The sequence below is a fragment of the Capricornis sumatraensis genome, chromosome 23 (assembly GCF_032405125.1).
Source record: "Capricornis sumatraensis isolate serow.1 chromosome 23, serow.2, whole genome shotgun sequence".
Taxonomy (NCBI): Eukaryota; Metazoa; Chordata; class Mammalia; order Artiodactyla; family Bovidae; genus Capricornis; species Capricornis sumatraensis.
In genome coordinates, this window is record NC_091091.1 from 16,950,898 (window position 1) to 16,968,178 (window position 17,281).

Genomic DNA, 17,281 nt, shown 5'->3' on the forward strand with positions numbered 1-17,281 from the left:
ATTATTTCATTGCAGCAATTTTGTTTTATAGATCTCCTACCAAAAAAGAAAACTTTTCCTCTAATGTGATTTCTTTACTGGAAATATGATAATTTAGATTTAAATGATGCATTTAAAACTGATTGAAATATACTATTCTGTTGCTAGCTACACAGAACAATATCCCAGATGTTCACATAGGGCAACTCTGACCAAATAATTAATTTTTGATCTGAAAGGAAATGATTAATATTTAATTCCTAAGGAGACAATTTAAAAATTTTTTTCATAATTTACCTTTTCTGCTTCACTTACCTCAGATTTATGTTTGAAATAGAAATTTTACATTTTATTCATATTTTTCTATGATCCAGCATATGTTGGCAATTTGATCTCTGGTTCCTCTGCCTTTTCTACATCCAACTTGTTGATCTGGAAGTTCTCGGTTCATGTACTGCTGAAGCCTAGCTTAAAGGATTTTTTGGATGACAGAAAAGGCAAGGGAATTCTAAAAAATTCATCTGCTTCTGCTTAATTGACTCTGCTAACGTTTTTAACTGTGTATTGTTGTTTAGTCCCTTGGTTGTGTCCGACTCTTTGTGACCCCATGGACAGCAGCATGCCAGGCTTCCTTGTCCTTCACCTTCTCCTGGAGCTTGCTCAAACTTATGTTCATTGAGTCAGTGATGCCATCCACCCATCTCGTCCTCTGTCATGCCCCTCTCCTCCTGCCTTCAATCTTTCCAAGCATCAGGGTCTTTTCAAATGGGTCAGCTCTTAGCATCAGGTGACCAAAGCATTGGAGCTTCAGCTTCAGCATCAGTCCTTCCAAAGAATATTCAGGGTTGATTTCCTTTACATTGACTGATTTGGTTTCCTTGTAGTCCAAGGAACTCCCCCCCAGTCTTCTTCAACACCACAGTTCAAAAGCATCAACTCTTCCACATTCAGCCTTCTTTATGGTCCAACTCTCACATCCATACATTACTACTGGAAAAACCATAGCTTAGACAAGATGGAATTTTGTTGAAAAGTAATGTCTCTGTTTGTTACTATGCTATCTAGGTTTGTCAAAGCTTTTCTTCCAAGGAGCATGCGTCTTTTAATTTCATGGCTTCAGGCACCATCTGCAGTGATTTTGGAGCCCCCCAAAGTAAAGTTTGTCACTGTTTCCATTGTTCCCCATTTATTTGTCATGAAGGGATGGGACCAGGTAGTATGATCTTTGTTTTTTTAATGTTGAGTTTTAAGCCAACTTTTTCACTCTGCTCTTTCACCTTCATCAAGAGACTCTAGTTCTTCTTCACTTTCTGCCATAAGGGTTGTGTCTTCTGCATATCTGAGGTTATTGATGTTTTTCCCAGCAATCTTGATTCCAGCTTGTGCTTCATCCAGCCCAGCATTTCCCATGATGTACTCCGCATAGAAGTTAAATAGGCAGGGTGACAATAGACAGCCTTGTCATACTTATTTCCCAATTTTGAAAAGTCCATTGTTCTATGTCCAGTTCTAACTGTTGCTTCTTGACCTGCATACAGGTTTCTTAGGAAGCAGGTGAGATGGTCTGGTATTCCCATCTCTTTAAGAATTTTCCAGTTTGTTGTGATCCACACAGTCAAAGGCTTTTAGTGTAGTCAATGAAGCAGAAGTAGATGTTTTTCTGGAATTCTCTTGCTTTTTCTAAGATCCAATGGATGCTGGAAGTTTGGCCTCTTGTTCCTCTGCCTTTTCTAAATCCAACTTGAATATCTGGAAGTTCTTGGTTCACATATTGTTGAAGCCTTGCTTGGAGAATTTTGAGTATTATTTTGCTAGCATGTGAAATGAGTGAAATTGTACAGTAGTTTGAATATTCTTTGGCATTGCCTTTCTTTGGGATTGGAATGAAAACTGACCTTTTCCAGTCCTGTGGCCACTGCTGAGTTGTCCAAATTCGCTGGTATGTCGAGTGCAGCACTTTAACAGCATCATTTTTAAGGATTTGAAATAGCTCAGCTGGAAGTTCATCACCTCCAGTATCTTTTTCACATAATGTTTCCTAAGGCCCACTTTACTTCACACTCCAAGATGTCTGGCTCACGGTGAGTGACCATACCATCGTAGTTATCTGGGTCATTAAGATCTTTTTTGTATAGTTCTTCTGTGTATTCTTGCTACCTCTCATAATATCTTATGGCTCATACCATTTCTGTCCTTTATTTTGACCATCTTTGCATGAAGTGTTCCCTTGCTATCTCTAATTTTCCTGAAGAGATCTCTAGTCTTCCCCATTCTATTGTTTTCCTCTATTTCTTAGCATTGATCACTTAGGAAGACTTTCTTATTTCTCCTCGCTATTCTTTGGAACTCTTATCCAGGTGGGTAAAATTTTCCTTTTCTCCATTGACTGTGTGGCTCACAACAAACTGTGGAATATTCTTAAGGAGATGGGAATATCAGATCACCTAATATGGATTGACTGGTTTCATCTCCTTGCTGTCCAAGGGACTCTCAAGAGTCTTCTCCAGCACCACAGTTCCAAAGCATCAGCTCTTCAGCTCTCAGCCTTCTTTATTGTCCAACTCACACATCTATACATGACTACTTTAAAAACCATAGCTTTGACTATATGGACCTGTGTGGGCAAAGTGATGTCTCTGCTTTTTATTTTTTATTATTTTTTAAATATAAATTTATTTATTTTAATTGGAGGTTAACTTTACAATATTGTATTGGTTTTGCTGTACATCAACATGAATCTGCCACAGGTATACACGTGTTCCCCATCCTGAATCCCCCTCCCAACTCCCTCTCCGTACCCATCCCTCTGGGTCGTCTCAGTGCACCAGCCCCAAGCATCCAGTATCATGCATCGAACCTGGACTGGCAATTCGTTTCATATATGATATTATACATGTTTCAATGCCATTCTCCCAAATCATCCCACACTCTCCCTCTCCCACAGAGTCCAAAAAACTGTTCTATACATCTGTGTCTCTTTTGGTGTCTCGCATCACTCATTATCAGAGAAATGCAAATCAAAACCACAATGAGGTACCATTTCACACCAGTCAGAATGGCTGAAATCCAAAAGTCTACAAGCAATAAATACCAGAGAGGGTATGGAGAAAAAGGAACCCTCTTGCACTGTTGGTGGGAATGCAAACTGTCTCTGCTTTTTAAAACACTGTCTCACTTTGACATAGCTATTCTGCCAAGGAGCTAGCATATTTTAATTTTGTGGCTGCAGTCTCTGATTTTGGAGCTAAAGAGCATGAAATCTGACACTGTGCCCACTTTGTGCCAGTCTATTTGCCATGAAGAGGTAGGATCAGATGCCATGATCTTAGTTTTTTGAATATTGAGTTTTAAGCCAGGTTTTTTCACTCTCCTCTTTCACCTTCATCAAGAAGCTCTTTAGTTCTTCTTCACTTTCTGTCATTAAAGTGATATCATCAATACTGAATATGATTTAGAAGGACTGATGCTGAAGCTGAAGCTCCAATACTTTGGCCAGCCCAATGCAAAGAGTTGACTTATTGGAAAAGACCCTGATGGTGGGGGAAATTGAAGGCAAGGGGTGACAGAGGAGGAGACGATTGAATGATATCACTGACTCAATGGACATGAGCTTGAGCAAAGTCAGGGAGATTGTGATGGACAGAGAAGCCTGGCATGCTGCAGTTTGTGAGGTCACAAAGAGACAGACATGACTTAGTGACTGAACAATAACAACAATTTATATTTTAGGCAAGAAACCCATTTTATAAAAAGTTATTTTTCTTGTTCTCATTTATTTTATTTTATTTGTTTTTAATTGGAGGATTTTTGCTTTACAATGTTGTGGTGGCCAAGATTGTTCATTTGTATTAGTTTTTTTCTCATACAGCATGGATGCTTGCTGCTTTTTAAATTAACCTCCAATTTATTTTTTAAAAAGACAAAAAAAAAAATCTGTTCCTTTAAATATGTGAAATCACCTACAGTCTCTGTTTAACTTCCATGTTGATTCTAGAGATGATTCTTTCAACTATTCATTACATAAAGCATTTTGAGGTTCTCAACTATTCTCTTTTTTCTTTATCAGTGCTATATTTTCTACAGGCTTTGCAAACAGATAATATTCAGTGCTGATAAATTTAGGTTATTAAATGATATAAAAATAGTCTTTTAAACTGTTTTCTTTCTCCCCCCCCCCCCCCACTTCAACTTAACAGGCCCCTTAGGTGAAAAGAGTACATGTTAAAGCAGTGGATTTTAATTGATTTTTTTTCCCAAAAACCATATTTACATAGGTGAATGTAGGTGAAATGACCTACTCAGGTTAAGGTAAAAGTGATGTGTTGATTTTATGCATGTGGAATACTTTGCTATTAAGGCAATTAGCTGGTAAAATATTGCTTTGTGAAAATGATAGTCACTCGGTTGTGTCCGACTCTTTGCAACCCCATGGACTATCCATGGAATTCTCCAGGCCAGAATACTGGAGTGGGTAGCCTTTTCCTTCTCCAAGGGATCTTCCCAACCCAGGGATCGAACCCAGGTCTCCTGCACTGCAGGCAGATTCTTCACCAGCTGAGCCATAAGGAAGCCCAAAATATTGCTTTAGAGTTTCTAAAATTACCTTTACCTGTTGTCTTAAATACAAATGTCTCGTGTATGTTTTAATGATGTGTTCAAATTGTTATTCTTCAGGGTTGCCCTGTGACCCCACTTTCATCCTGGGCTGTGCTCCCTGCAATGTGATCTGCTCCATTATTTTCCAGAACCGTTTTGATTATAAAGATCCGATTTTTCTAGATCTAATGGAAAAATTGAATGAAATCCTCAAGATTCTGAGCTCTCCATGGGTTCAGGTGAGGCCCAGGTCCTTTCTTCTCTAGGAATCATTTCTGCTCTTTTCTCCATGAGGTCCAGATACACCAAGCTGTGAGGTTAATGTGTGAACAGCACAGTCTTGCCCAGAGCTTAGCATCATGGAGTGCTCATCTGGGGACGATGGTGGAGCCCTTTAATGATAGACAGGAAAATTTGTGCCCAGAATACAGAATTGTAATTCAGTCCTATTGACACTGTTCAGTGGTTTCCCCACCAATTTTCAAAGCCATTTTCCATAAACTATTTTGGTAGCTTCCTCAAAGCATGCCTACAGCAGTAGAAGGATGTCCATGTCTTTCTGGAAAGCCTTCCATTGCCCACAAACCTTGTCACCCAGTCACCACTTAAGGACTTCTTTGGCACGTTAAGTTGGCAGAAATATCTGTGTTTGGAAAGGAAAAGAACGTCTCCTTCAATGGGGGAGAGTACTGCCAGGGGACACTGACTAGGATAGGAGTGTTTGGTGCTTCAGTTGGCATCTTAACTGACAAGATAATTGCTTTGAGGATGCCAAAGGTGATTGGGGTTGTTTGGTGTAGGAACCACAAACCAACATCACAAGTGTACCTTTGCTGAGCTGACATGTTCTGCCCTCTACCTAAAAGACAATGATGTGACCTTGCAGAGGTCACTTAATTGCTCTGGGGGCCAGTGACTTTATCACACTGAGTTAAGTTTCGTGGTTTTTAGTATTCTTTCAGTACTCAAATATGATCTTATGTTTGAGTCTATGAGACAACAGTAGAAACATCTGGGACCAGCTCTGGACCGTATATCAGATTGTCCAAACTCTTTTAACTACTGTTGTTTGTCATCTACAAAATGTGAGTCATAGTATTTCATGCCATCCCATATTTCATGGTAGAAGGGAAGATTGATATAAGAAAATGAGATAATTTTTATAACAGTGCTTGTATACTATACATATAATATATAATTATAGGAAATGATTATCATATTTGATACCTGGTCAGAATGTTCTCCCTCATAGATATCTATCAGTATAGCAAATTATGTACCTGTAAGGTAAGAATTTCCCTCAATACAGAGACCATATTATATTAATACTTATAATATCATTTCTGACAAGGTTTTGGCATATGGTATAGAAGTATTATTAAAGTGATCTTTATTTAATAAACAATTGTTTCTCTCCTAGGTTTGCAATAGTTTCCCTGCACTCATTGATTATTTACCAGGAAGTCATAACAAAGTAATTAAAAATGCTGCTGGTTTAAAAAGTTATGTGTTGGAGAAAGCAATGGAACACAAAGCATCCCTGGATATTAACAACCCTCGGGACTATATTGATTGTTTCCTGATCAAAATGGAGCAGGTAAAATGTTAATATCTGACCGATTGTGCATTCTGTGGCTCATTGACTAGTTCTGTATTTATCAGAGTTATTTTAATGGTCAGGGAAGCAATGCTGTCAAGCAGTTTAAATACATATTGTGTGCATGATAAGTAGAAAAATTGATCCTGCTCTTTGTGTAATAAGAATCTACCCAAAGAGAGACAGAATGACACCTCAGGTGAAATGTAAACAATTACAAACAAGTTGTTGCTTATTTGCTAAGTTGTATCCTATTATTTTGAGAAAATACAAAATATCATGCTGTAATATGAAAATGGTCATGGTAATTGCACACACTGTGTGAGGGAATGGAAAAGAATGACTTAAGGCAGCTGGCCTTCCTGTATGTCCAGTGGTTGGAAATATAATAATATATTTGCATTGAAAGACAGGGGAGGGAATTTCAGATGGGTATATGCTGTATTCAGCAGTGCAGAGAAGTGTGATGGGAAAGAGTAGGTGGATGGAAGAGAGAAACCTTAATTGAGTGTAAAGTAAAATGGATGACATAGATACGGAGTTGGAAGTTGGTATCTGTGAGCACCATTTGTGGAAAAGACTGTTTTTCCCACATGAATCATCTTGACATCCTTGTTAGAAATCAGTTGACTCAAAATGTGGGGGTTTATTTGTGTAATTTCAATTCTATTTTGATAATCTCTGTCAGTCCTTATGTCAGTATCACATCATCTGGCGGTCTTAATTATTAGCTTTGTAGTTAGTTTTGAAATTGAGATGTCCTTTAACTTTATTGTTCTTTCTAAAGATTGTTTTGGCTTTTGTGGTCTCTTAAACTTCCATGTGGATATTAGAATAAACTTGTCAATTTATACCAAGAAAGTGATTTTGCTAGGGATCGCAAAATTTTAGTGAGCCTATGCCTCTGGACTCTTAACTTCATGTGTGTTCCTCAGTGTTTTTTTCCCTCCTTAGCTGGGGCAGGAAAGCGAGAGTGGGCCAGAGCTGAGAATTTCACTTCTCCCACAGCTAGAGCTAACTGGATGGGATATTTCTCTATCCTCAGTTTGGTTAGTGTCTGATAAAACCCCAGCAGGTGAGGCTCTGGTTAACTAGCTTCTGTTGAGGACAGGCCTTCTTAAGACTTTATTTGGCTACTCAGTCTTGCAATATCTTTTTTCTTCTTTCACATTCAACATATTTGTGTATTTGGGTCTTAAGTGACTTTCTTGTAGACAATGTAGATTTTTATTTCTAATTTGAGGAATTAATATATTAAACATATAACATATTAGCTTTAGATGTACAACATAAAGATTCAATATATGCATGTATTGCCAAATGATCACCAAGATAAGTCTAATTAACATTCATCTCACATATAACTGCATTTTTTTCTTGTGATAAGAATTTTTAAGATTTACCTTCCTAGCAACTTGCAAATTTACAATATAGTATTAACTACAGTTATCATGCTGTATAGCATATACCTAGGACTTATTTATATTTTACAACTGGAAGTTTGTACTTTTTGACCACATTCATTCATTTTGACCCCTTTTCATCTCTGACAGTCACCAATGTGTTCTCTGCATTTATGAGTTCAGATTTTTATTTTATAGTCCACATATGTGTGCATGCTCAGTCACTCAGTTGTATCCAACTCTTTGTGACCCCATGGACTGTAGCCCACAAAGCTCTTCTGTCCATGGGATTCTCCAGGCAAGAATACTGAATAAGTTGCCATTTCCTACTCCAGGGGATCTTCCTGACCCAAGGATCGAACCCAGGTCTCTTGTGTCTCCTACTTTGGTAAGCAGATTCTTTACCACTGCACCACTGGGAAAGCCCATAGTCCACGTATATGTGAGATAATATGATATTTTATTTTCTCTTCCTGATTTATTCCATTTAGCATAATGCCTTCAAGTCCCGTCCATGCAATCATAAATGACAGGATTTCCTTCCTTTTTATGGCTATATTATATTCCATTATAAATAGGATATTTATCTACACAGTTTATAATGATTAGATGTAGTGAATGATTTACTTCAGTGTACTACTTTTTATTGTAAAAAGTACAATACCAGAAAGTTTCTGGTAAGTTTTTAAATTTTTATGGTATTGTACTTTTAGCTCCTGAATTTCTATTGGTTCTTCATTACAATGCTGTTCTCATTATTGATATTCCCTAATTGTTCTTATACTTTTCTGATATTCTTAGTTCCTCATACATGGCTTCCTTCATATCTTTGCACATACCTAAGACATCTATCTTATAGTTTTTAATCTAGTAAATCCATTGTCTGGGTTTCCTCAACAGTGGTTTGTGTTAATTTTTTTTCAGTTGTTAATGGACCATACTTACATAATTTATATAATGTAATGTGGTAACTCTGGAAATAAGATTTTACACTCTTCTAACAATTGTTATTGTTATTTGATGAAGACTGTATTAATTCCTTTGTGTAGTGACTTTTCTAGATTACTTTTGCCAAGACTATTTTCTTATCTTGTGTGGTCACTTGACTCTCTGTTCTGTTATCTCCATAGTCAGACAGTGACCTTACAGAGATTCTCTTAAATACCTGTACCTAAATGTAAATGGGAAAAGAAAGCATTCTCTTTATGTTTTCAATGAAAGTCATGGAGATTGAAACAATGGCTGCTTTCTGTGCCAGCCTCCAATGTAGAAGAATGTGGTCCAGTTTCCTGTTCTGAGATCCGCTGGCTACACCACAAATAAAGTCCACACTCTCCATAACTGTCTGCCTTGGAACTGGGTTATGAGGAATGTTAGTCAGCATGGGAGATGTCACATTTATCAGACACTGCACTTAAGCACATCAGCTGCAACTAACTAGTTTCCAGAGTCCCAAAGTAGTTGCTCAGACACTTTGTGCATGGCCAGTTGTTATTTCAGTGGAGGGATGGATTTTTGAAACTTCCTATCTGCCTTCTTTGTGACATTAAGTCAGTAATGCTATCATAATAATACTGAGTGCTTTTGATCTATATCAAGGAAGGTTTTTTATTTGTATGCATGCTAAGTCACTTCAGTACTATCTGTGGACTGCAGCCTGCCAGACTCCCCTGTCCATGGGATACTCCAGGCAAGAATACTGGAGTGGGTTGCCACGCCCTCCTCCAAGAGATCTTCCCAACTCAGGGATCAAACTTGTGTCTCTTCTATCTACCTGCACTGGCCAGTGGGTTCTTTACCACTAGCACCACCTGGGAAGCCCTTTATTTATATAGGTTTTCTTTAATCTTTCAACATTGTTTTATATAATTCCTTTCAGCAGTATTTTCTATAGCCTAAGAATGATAGGCTATGTACACATAACGACTTTATCTTCAAATCCAATTCAAGAAATCAAAATACTAGTACTGTTTTATGAGTTCACTGCCTTTCTAACTGATTTTAGAATAGTTTTGAATTGACAAGCTTATAGCTTGTGTAAAGTCAAAGACGATAACTTTTTCTAAAAAGTATACTCACTCAGAGTGTTTGGTCTCCCTTGAGGGTGTTTATTACTTAATATTAGACATGGCACTGGACCACTGGAGGTTGCAAATGCATCGTGAAATTAATACTGGCCTAAGGACAGGTTCACAGTGTTTTTGCATGTTAGCAGTCCCTTCTACTCAGTATTTAAAACAGCCTGCTCACTTTTACTTGTCAAGTGCTTTTTATGTTTGCTTGCTTTAATTCTGTGAAAAATGCCCTTGGTAATTTGATAGGGACTACATTGAATCTGCAAAGAGATCCAATTAGTCCATTCTAAAGGAGATCAGTCCTGGGTGTTCTTTGGAAGGAATGATGCTAAAGCTGAAACTCCAATACTTTGGCTATCTCATGCAAAGAGTTGACTCATAGGAAGACTCTGATGCTGGGAGGGATTGGGGGCAGGAGGAGAAGGGGACAACAGAGGATGAGATGGCTGGATGGCATCACCAACTTGATGGATGTGAGCCTGAGTGAACTCCGGGAGTTGGTGATGGACAGGGAGGCCTGGTGTGCTGCAATTCATGGGGTCGCAAAGAGTTGGACACGACTGAGTGACTGAACTGAACTGAACTGAACTGAACATTGAATCTGTAGATTGCCTTGGGTAGTATAGTCATTTTCACAATATTGATTCTTCTGATCCACGAACATGATATATCTCTCTATCTATTTATGTCATCTTTGATTTTTTCATTGGGATCTTATAGTTTTCTGAATACAGATCTTTTGCCTCATTAGGTAGGTTTATGCCTAGCTACTTTATTCTTTTAGGTGTGATGGCAAATGAGTCTGTTTCCTTGATTTCTTGTTCTGATCTTTCATTGTTAGTGTATAGGAATGAAAGGGATTTCTTTTCGATGTATTAATTTTGTATCCTGCAACTTTACCAAATTCATCGATGAGCGCTAGTAGTTTTATGGTAGCATCTTTAGGATTTTCTGTGTATAATATCATGTATAATACCATTGGTTGCAATGTGGTGGGTGCGTGCTCAGTCATGTTCAATCCATTGGTTATTTAATAACATATTGTTCAGCCTCCATTTGTTTGTGTTTTATACATTTTTTTTTTCTGTAACTGATATCTAATCTCATAGCCTTGTGGTTGGAAAAGTTTCTTGATATGATTTCAATTTTCTAAAATTTACTGAGCTTTGATTTGTGACCCAAGATGATATCCTGGAGAATGTTCCATGTGTGCTTGACAAAAAAGTATATTCTGCTGCCTTTGAATGGAATTTCCAATTAATATCTAGGACAGTAAGTTTATCTAGTCTAATGGGTTATTTAAGGCTTGTGTTTCCTTAATTTTCTGTCTGGATGATCTGTCCAGTGCTGTAAGTTTAAGTTGCCTACTATTATTTTGTTAGTATAGATTTCCCCTTTAATGGATGTTAACATTTGCCTGGGAGAAGGCAATAGCAACCCACTCCAGTACTCTTGCCTGGAAAATCCCATGGATGGAGGAGCCTGGTAGGCTGCAGTCCATGGGGTCGCTAGGAGTCGGACACGACTGAGTGACTTCACTTTCATTTTCACTTTCATGCATTGGAGAAGGAAATGGCAACCCACTCCAGTGTTCTTGCCTGGAGAATCCCAGGGATGGGGGAGCCTGGTGGGCTGCCATCTCTGGGGTCGCAAAGAGTCAGACACGACTGAAGTGACTTAGCAGCAGCAGCAGCAGCAGCAGCAGCATTTGCCTGACAAACTGAGGTGCTCCTATGTTGGGTGCATATGTACTTATAATTGTTACATCTTCTTGGATTGATCCTTGATCATTATGTCCTTCCTTGTCTCTTATAACAGTATTTATTTAATTTATTTGTTTATCTTTATTTATTTAGCTGTGCCAGGTGTTAGTTGTGGCATGCAGGATCTTCTAATTGTGGCATGTGAACACTTAGTTGCAGCATGTGAGATTTAGTTTCCCAACTAGGGATCAAACCTGGGCCCCCTGCATTGGGAGTGCAGAATCTTAGTCACTGGACCACCAGGGAAATCCCAGTCTTTATTTTAAAGTCTATTTTGTCCAAAATGAATATTGCTACTCCAGCTTTCTTTTGATTTCCATTTGTATGGAAATCACTTTCAATCTATCAAATACTTGTTTTGAGTAAGAAAGAGGAAGTGTACCAGTAAGCTTCTATTTATATCTTGCTGGCAAAAATTAAGCTGCATAGCCTGAAAGTGAATGTGTTAGTCACTCAGCTGTGTCTGCCTCTGCAACTTCATGGACTGTAGCCCACCAGGCTTCTCTCTGTCCATGGAATACTCCAGGCAAGAATACTGGAGTGGGTAGCCATTCCAATATCCAGGGGATGGAGAAGCTATTGCCTTCTCCAGAGGATCTTCCCTACCCAGGAATCAATCTTGAGTCTCCTGCATTGCAGGAAGATTCTTTATTATCTGAACCACTACTTAAATGCAGAAAAGGCTGATGAATGGAACTTTTAGGCAAATGAGGAATAAGGCAGGAGAAAATGACATTTAAGTCAACTGATCTACAGTATTTTGTTTTTCTACACAGTGGTTTTTTCCCTATAATTGCCCAGTAGTTTGTATGTTGCCTTAACTTTAAAACACCATGAGCTATTTTGGATTAAGGGCAATTCTGATAAACTAGCTTGTCAAACAATTTTATCAAATCATTCCTAGGAAAAACAAAATCAACAATTGGAGTTTACTTTGGAAAACTTGACAACCACTGTATTTGATTTGTTTGGAGCTGGGACAGAGACGACAAGCACCACTCTGAGATATGGGCTCCTCCTGCTGTTGAAGCACCCAGAGGTCACAGGTATGGTACATGGTGAGCAGGGTGACTGCAGAAGAGACATTGGAAAGAGACTGGGAGTGTTTTCCATCTTGTTGCTCTTAGAGAATTATGTAAATTTCTGTTTGAGCAGCTTAATGTTTTCAGTTTTAATGAAGGGATGTATTGGGACATCTTTACATAATACAGGAGGATGACAGACAGGAGTGAAACACTGTGGAAAATAAAAGCAATAAAGCAGCATCTGGATTTCATGGGAGGTCATGTGTAGCAGGCAATCCCAGCATGAATTGGCCTGGGGCTGCATAATGTGTTTATTATGGAAAGGCCAATTTGTTGCCACTTCATTCTGAAAATGCAATGTTCTAAAGTTTTCTAGAGGGAAAATGGAAGCTCTCCTTGCTGCTGCTGCTGCTGCTGCTAAATCGCTTCAGTCATGTCCGACTCTGTGTGACCCCATATGGCAGTCCACCAGGCTTCTCTGTCCCTGGGATTCTCCAGGAAAAAATACTGGAGTGGGTTGCCATTTCCTTCTCTGGATACTCTCCTTCAGTTCAGTTCAGTTCAGTCACTCAGTCGTGTCTGACTCTTTGCGACCCCATGAATCGCAGCACGCCAGGCCTCCCTGTTCATCACCATCTCCCGGAGTTCACTCAGACTCACGTCCATAGAGTCCATGATACTGAAGCCTAAATGGAAATCCTAGAAATTTAGTGAGGTGGCCAGACATAACGTCTACTTTCTGGGAAGTGATCTAAAAATTTAGATTCACAAGAAATTGTACTATTCAGGTTTAAGGTGCCTGTAAAGGTATTTTATTAGTCCAGAAGTCTGGTTCTAGAGAAACAGTGCTTGCCAAAATAAGAACTTTGGTGATCTATAGTTTTATCTTTTACAAAGAACATTATATAAGACATTTACATTTAAAGAGTTATGATTATTCATAGCAATTTAGAAACAATCTCCTGTCATGTGTCAGGATGTCTCTACAATGACTATGAACTATTACAGATGAGAATCAGTCTTCTAAAGTTGGACAAGAAGAAGCCAGGAAACAGCAACAGATAGATCTTTAACAAATTTCTAAAACACAGAGAACATATTGAGGGGTGATAATGAAATCAGTAGAGAAGATGAAGTTGTATCCTAAATATTAGAAAAGGAAGATACTTCTCTGCTAGCTCAGTTGGTAAAGAACCCACCTGCAATGCAGGAGACCCAGATTTGTTTTCCGGGTCAGGAAGGTTCCCCTGGAGAAGGGATAGGCTGCCCAGTCCAGTATTCTTGGACTTTCCTGGTAGCTCAGATGATAAAGAATCCATCTCCAATGTGGCCTGAGTTTGATCCCTGGGTTGGGAAGATCCCATGGAGGAAGGCATGGCAACCCACTATAGTATTCCTGCCTGGAGAATCCCCATTGACAGAGGAGCCTGGAGGGCTACAGTCCATGGGGTTGCAGAGAGTCAGACAAAATTGTGCGACTAAGCACAGCACAGAGAAGATTAAGTTGTGCCCTAAATATCAGAAAAGGAAGATACATAATTAGGAAAAGTTGTTTATATCCCTACCAGCCTGTAAGTTTCCGCATTTAGAAGTAGCAGGTGACAAACAGAAGAGGGGGAGACAAAGGCTGATAAAAGTAGCTCACCTAGCCACAACTCTTTGACAACTCCTCAGTGGCTCAGAAGGTAAAGAATCTGACTGCAGTGAAGGAGACCCAGGTTTGATCCCTTGATCAGAAAGATCCCCTGGAGAAGGGAAAGGTAATCCACTCCAGTATTCTTCCCTGGAGAATTCCATGGACAGAGGAACCTGGAAGGCTACAGTCCATGGGATCACAAACAGTTGGACATGACTGAGACACTAACACTTTCACTTTATCAGATCACTGTGTTCCCCCAGTAGGATGAGAGAAGTGGATCTCTCTAGAGAAGTGGAATCTAAGAGGCCCTATGCCCAGGACACTGGGCAGAGACAGGAGGAAACAGTGAGGTCACAGCATGGAAGAAAATTTAGGGAAGCATCCACATCTTGAATTCAGACTCAGCTCCGTTCTGCATCCTGCTTCCTGAAATTCAGCAGCAAGAGAAAAACTCAAGAGAGTGAACACTCTGGATAAAAGACCTCTAAATATTGCCAGGTAGATAGATAATTCTCTTGATATGTCTAACAGAGTGAATGAAATAAAAACATTCACCTCAAGACAGAGGGTCATGAAATTTCAGAACACCAGGATAAAAGAGAAAACTGCAAAAACTTTCAGGAAATGTAGCAGGTCATAGATAAAGGATTAGAGTTCACAACAGCATCAGAATTCAAGAGCAACTATCAAACTGGGTATTGATTTTATAAAGGGTATTTTCAGACCAGTGTGTCTGACAAAATTTTTACCCACTCTTTCCCTTTTCTCATCCAAATTCCTGAAGTCATGTCACAGGAAGTCATGGCTCCAGAAATCTTGAGAACTCATGAAGGAGAATGAAAGTGTCAGGGCTATAGCTAGGTATCAGGCATAGAAAATACCTGCTTCAAAATGGATTAGATAAAGCAGCTATGAAGGGAGACACCAAACAAAAGAGAAGTGATTGATGATCTGAGATTTCCTTATAAAAGGAAAACAATTATTTGGAGTTTGGAATATTTATCTCAGTATTTGGAAATAATTCTAGATCAAAATGCAGAAATTTATAAGATGAAATAAAGAGACATATTTAAGTCCAAGAAAATACAAAAAATGAAACATAATCATAGTTGTCTGATCAGGAAGCTTTGTTTATGTAGCCAGAATGATGATAAAATGAAATTTTAACAGCCAAAAATTGTGATCTAAATATATTGGGGGAAATGGAGTAACAGGAATTATGTGTGTTATGTGTGTTCTGTATGAAGTGGAGATGGAGTTATACTAATAAATTCTCATCTCCCACAGGACAATATTGTCTAGAAATAGGTATGTTAAAAATAGAAATAGTGAATTATTATTTAGAAATATAGCATCAATTTCAGAAGAAACTGCTAGAACACTCAGTGTGGTAGCTTATGGAAATTGGAAGATGAAAAGAGTATCATTGCAAATTGTACAAATACACAAAAAGATGTATAATTTAACTTTTCTACCTCTATATTATTTTGTTAAAAATTAACATCTGATTCCTATTTTTCCTCCAGCAAGGACTATAATTCTTGAGGTTATGTTTTGTTTCTATTTTGAAACAGTTCATCATTTGTTTTATCATGTATGTTAATATAGAGATATGTATAGATGTATCTTAAGCACAGTTTGTAGGAAACGTACATACATCTATATTACGGTCATTTTCTCTCTATGTCTGGGTGTAGTTCTGGGCATGTAACTGACTTTTGTTTTAATTTTTGTTTATTTATTCATTTAGTTTTGGCTGTGCTGGGTCTTTGTTGTTGCATGTGGGCTTTCTCTAGTTTTAGCGACTGGGGCTGCTTTCTAGTTACTGCATTCAGGCTTCTCCTTGTGATGGCTTCTCTTGTAGAGCACAGGCTCTAGGGCACGCAGGCTTCAGTAGTTACAACATGTAGGCTCAGTAATTGCAAGGCATGGGCTCAGTTGCCCCACAGTATATGGAATCTTCCCAGACCAGAGATTGAACATGTGCTCCCTGCACTGGCAGGCAGATTCTTATCCACCAGGGGAGTCCTAACTGATGTTTATAATGATGTTGGAATACCTTCATAATGCCTCATGTATCCCTGAATTCAGTCCTAAATATTCATTGGAAGGACTGATGCTGAAGCTGAAACTTCAATACTTTGGCCACCTGATGTGAAGAATTGACTCACTGGAAAAGACCCTGATGCTGGGCAAGTTTGAAGGTGGGAGGAGAAGGAGACAAAGGATGAGATGGTTGGATGGCATAACCGACTCAATGGACATGAGTTTGAGCAAGCTCCAGGGGAGCCTGGTGTACTGAGTTCCGTGGGATCGCAAAGAGTTGGACATGACTGAGTGACTGAACTGAACGGTTCCCTGAATTGGTATGCAAATGTGATATGCGTTTTTCGTTTTTGCATTAGTCATACTATCTCTTATCAGCTAAGGTCCAGGAAGAGATTGACCATGTGATTGGAAGACACCGGAGCCCCTGCATGCAGGACAGAAGCCACATGCCCTACACGGATGCCGTGGTCCATGAGATCCAGAGATACATTGACCTGGTCCCTTCCAGTCTTCCCCATATGGTGACCCATGACATTGAATTCAGAAACTACATCATCCCCAAGGTTAGATTGGGTTCTCTTACAGTGACTTCAGTGGTCTTGACATTCCCATTTCATGGTATGGGTGCAATCCTTAATGAACACAGATGAGAGAAGCACTAAAATCATATGTGAGGCAATTCAATAGTTTGTGTATTGTTTCCAGGATAGTCTAGAAAGCTTTATAACAGATTTTGACAGGTAGCAGTGTAAGTCTTCCAAATTTGTTCTGCTTCGTTAATATTGTTTTTCTGATCTTAGATGTTTACTTTTCCAAACAATGTTAGTACTAGTTTGTCAATTTATCAAAGCTCTCTGCTGGGATTTTTATCAGTGTTACATTAGATCTATTTAGAAAGGTTTAACATCGTGACTCACTTTATCTTTGTGTTAATAAATATGGTTTATACTTCCAGTTTTGGGGGGTTTATAGTTCTCTCAAAAATTTTCAGTGTACTGATTGGCTTGCAAATCTTTTGTTTTGTTTCCCCCCTAGATGCTTAATATCATTCTTGCTTTTATAAACTTTTTAGTCTTTTCTATTTCTTTTATCTGGAATATGGGAATATAATCAGCTTTTATCATTTGGTGATTTTAATGGTAGGAAACTTGCTAA

At 38.6% G+C, this 17,281-nt stretch overlaps 1 protein-coding gene across 2 annotated transcripts in view; it reads left to right on the forward strand.

The window, feature by feature from the left end:
- Positions 1 to 17,281, forward strand: part of LOC138070144 (cytochrome P450 2C9-like) — a 47,396-nt gene that overhangs the window by 13,604 nt on the left and 16,511 nt on the right. Inside the window, exons 4-7 of one of the 2 annotated variants that reach the window (XM_068961232.1) lie at positions 4,654 to 4,814; positions 5,996 to 6,172; positions 12,318 to 12,459; positions 16,502 to 16,689. In XM_068961232.1, coding sequence (XP_068817333.1) covers positions 4,654 to 4,814; positions 5,996 to 6,172; positions 12,318 to 12,459; positions 16,502 to 16,689 — 668 coding nt within the window. The remainder of the gene's footprint in view (positions 1 to 4,653; positions 4,815 to 5,995; positions 6,173 to 12,317; positions 12,460 to 16,501; positions 16,690 to 17,281) is intronic. The other variant, XM_068961233.1, reaches the window with a different exon arrangement.